At 55.3% G+C, this 2,398-nt stretch overlaps 1 protein-coding gene across 1 annotated transcript; it reads left to right on the top strand.

Annotated features, from left to right (window-relative positions):
- Positions 1-526: 526 nt before the first annotated feature.
- On the top strand, positions 527-1,899 carry LOC123049147 (protein EXORDIUM-like 5). The gene has a single exon (XM_044472132.1). The coding sequence runs from the start codon at positions 587-589 to the stop codon at positions 1,580-1,582; it is 996 nt and encodes a 331-aa protein (XP_044328067.1). The 5' UTR covers positions 527-586; the 3' UTR covers positions 1,583-1,899.
- Positions 1,900-2,398: the final 499 nt, after the last annotated feature.

Here is a 2,398-nt window from a genome sequence, read left to right as displayed (position 1 = left end):
AGGGGATCGTGAAGGCGCCGATGAAGGACCCGAAGGGGGTCGAGGAGGCAACGGCGGACGAGGAGGAGGGTTGTGTGGGGAAGAGGTGGCTCTTTCGGGAGGAGGAGGGCATGAGATTGATACCGCGGTCTTTACCGGTGGGGGGTGGGTGGTATCGACACATAATTTGCCTGGACCTGTTTACGATGTGACCTGTTTACGGTCTGGAGTTACCAAACGCGGGGACTGTTAACAGGTGACGGGAAAAACAAACACCTCCCAAATGTCTTGTGTTTCGGATGCATCCCAATATCGAGATGAGAATGGATTGACATTGCGATTCGGTGTTTCTCCCTTTTTTATCTTTGATTGAATTCATTCAAAGAGGTCCAATTCAGACACCCACACCCATGAGAAATTTAAGAGAGAGACTTCCCAAGCCAAAGACAGAACGAAAGTTACAGTCCTAAGACAGAACGAAAGTTACAGTCCTACCACAATTATTTACTCCGAACTTTGAAGTGTGATTCAAACTCGAAAACCACCAAAACCCATCTTCCCTTTCTCACCCTGTGTCACTACCACTTCACTCCACTCAATCCCCAAAATGGGGACGCTGCTCCCGTGTCACCCTACCCTTACCCTCCTTCCTCTCCTCTTCGCCGCCGCCATCGCCGGCGTGCGTTGCGCGCCGGTGTACAGGCCGGAGTACCTGGTGGACGGGAACCAGCTGGTAGACATGCAGTACCACATGGGCCCCGTCGTGTCAGGCGCGCCGACCAACCTGTTCCTCATCTGGTACGGCCGGTGGGAGGCCCCGGCGCAGGCTGTGCTCCGCGACTTCCTCGCCTCCCTCTCCGCTCCGGCGCCGTTCCCCGCCGTCTCCGACTGGTGGGCCCGCACGCCGCGGCTGTACACGGACCAATCCGGCGCCAATGTCACCGCCACATTCGCCATCGCCGGGGAGCACTCCGACGCCGGGTACTCCCACGGCGCCTCCCTGAAGCGGATCGACATGCAGTCCATCATCCGCACCGCCGTGGTCGCGTACCCGGACCCTCTGCCGCTCGACCCGTACAACGGCGTGTACCTGGTGCTCTCCTCACCGGAGGTGCAGGTGGAGGAGTTCTGCCGCGCCATGTGCGGCTTCCACTACTTCACCTTCGCGTCCGTGGTCGGGGTCACTGTCCCGTACGCGTGGGTCGGGAACAGCGGCTCGCAGTGCCCAGGGAGGTGTGCGTATCCGTTCGCCGCGCCGGAGTACGGCGCCAGCGGGCAGGGGGTGCTGCGGCCGCCGAACGGCGACCCCGGGGTGGACGGGATGGTGATCGTGCTGGGGCACGAGCTTGCGGAGCTGGCCACCAACCCGCTGGTGAACGCGTGGTACGCCGGTGACACGCCAACGGCGCCCACGGAGATCGCCGACCTCTGTCTCGGGGTCTACGGCGACGGCGGTGGAGCAGGCGGGTTCGTCGGGAATGTCTCCCACGCAGCCGACGGCACCTCCTACAACGTGAACGGCGTCAACGGCCGGCGGTTCCTGGTGCAGTGGCTCTGGAACCCCGTCCTTGGCGCGTGCTACGGACCCAACTCCAGCAACTGAAGCCGCTCTTCTCTTCCCCGGATCCGTGGCTTCTCCCAGTTGATGCCATTGCGCTGGATGGCGTTGCAGAGGCAGGAATGGCAAGTCCATGGATGGATGGGTACGGCATGGCATGATGTCCAGATACTGAATGTCTGAAATGTCATTCAGACTCGATCTGTTCCTTATTTGTTGGCCCAGGGTTTGCGATAGGTTTATGGATTTTGATAGATCTGTATCTGCGAGGACAAGATGCAAATTTTTGCAGGAAGAAATCAAATTAGGATGCGCTTGTATCGTATTTTCAGCATAAAGTATGATCAAGTTGGAGTAATGTACTGTCAGGACGTACATTTAGTTTCCAAGTTCATACTTTCGTCGTTGCTCACACAGACTGTCAAAGTGTTTCTTGCTTTTGACTTTCCTTTCATCATCGAAATCTCTGCATCTTGGTCTCCGTTTCTCGGTTTGTGGTGAACTTTTAGTGGGGGTGATGATTCTTGTTTCTTGGTATTTTTTAGGTAGAGAACCGGGCGTCGTCCTGTTGCTTGTGCTGCTGGAGTTGCAGCCAGCCCGCCGGGGTTCGAGCCTCGGCTTTGACTCGCGGAGTTTCTCGGTTTGTGGTGAACTTTGGGGGTGATGAGGGGAATATCCTATGATACCAACCATCACATGATACCATGTCATAAAACTCAAATTTGCACGCTTCAAAAAAATCTAATTTTTTTTGTGAATGTGCACAAGACATATATCTACTAGCCCTTAAAAATTCAGATTTAAATCCGAAATACACATTGAGAACTAAAAAAGACAAATTCAGCATGAATAGTGTCACAA

The sequence above is a fragment of the Triticum aestivum genome, chromosome 2D, assembly GCF_018294505.1.
Source record: "Triticum aestivum cultivar Chinese Spring chromosome 2D, IWGSC CS RefSeq v2.1, whole genome shotgun sequence".
Classification (NCBI taxonomy): Eukaryota; Viridiplantae; Streptophyta; class Magnoliopsida; order Poales; family Poaceae; genus Triticum; species Triticum aestivum.
This window is presented reverse-complemented; position numbering and strand designations above follow the sequence as displayed.

Excerpts from the sequence above, each read along its gene's own strand:
- LOC123049147 (XM_044472132.1), top strand. The coding sequence starts at position 587 with ATGGGGACGCTGCTCCCGTGTCACCCTACCCTTACCCTCCTTCCTCTC.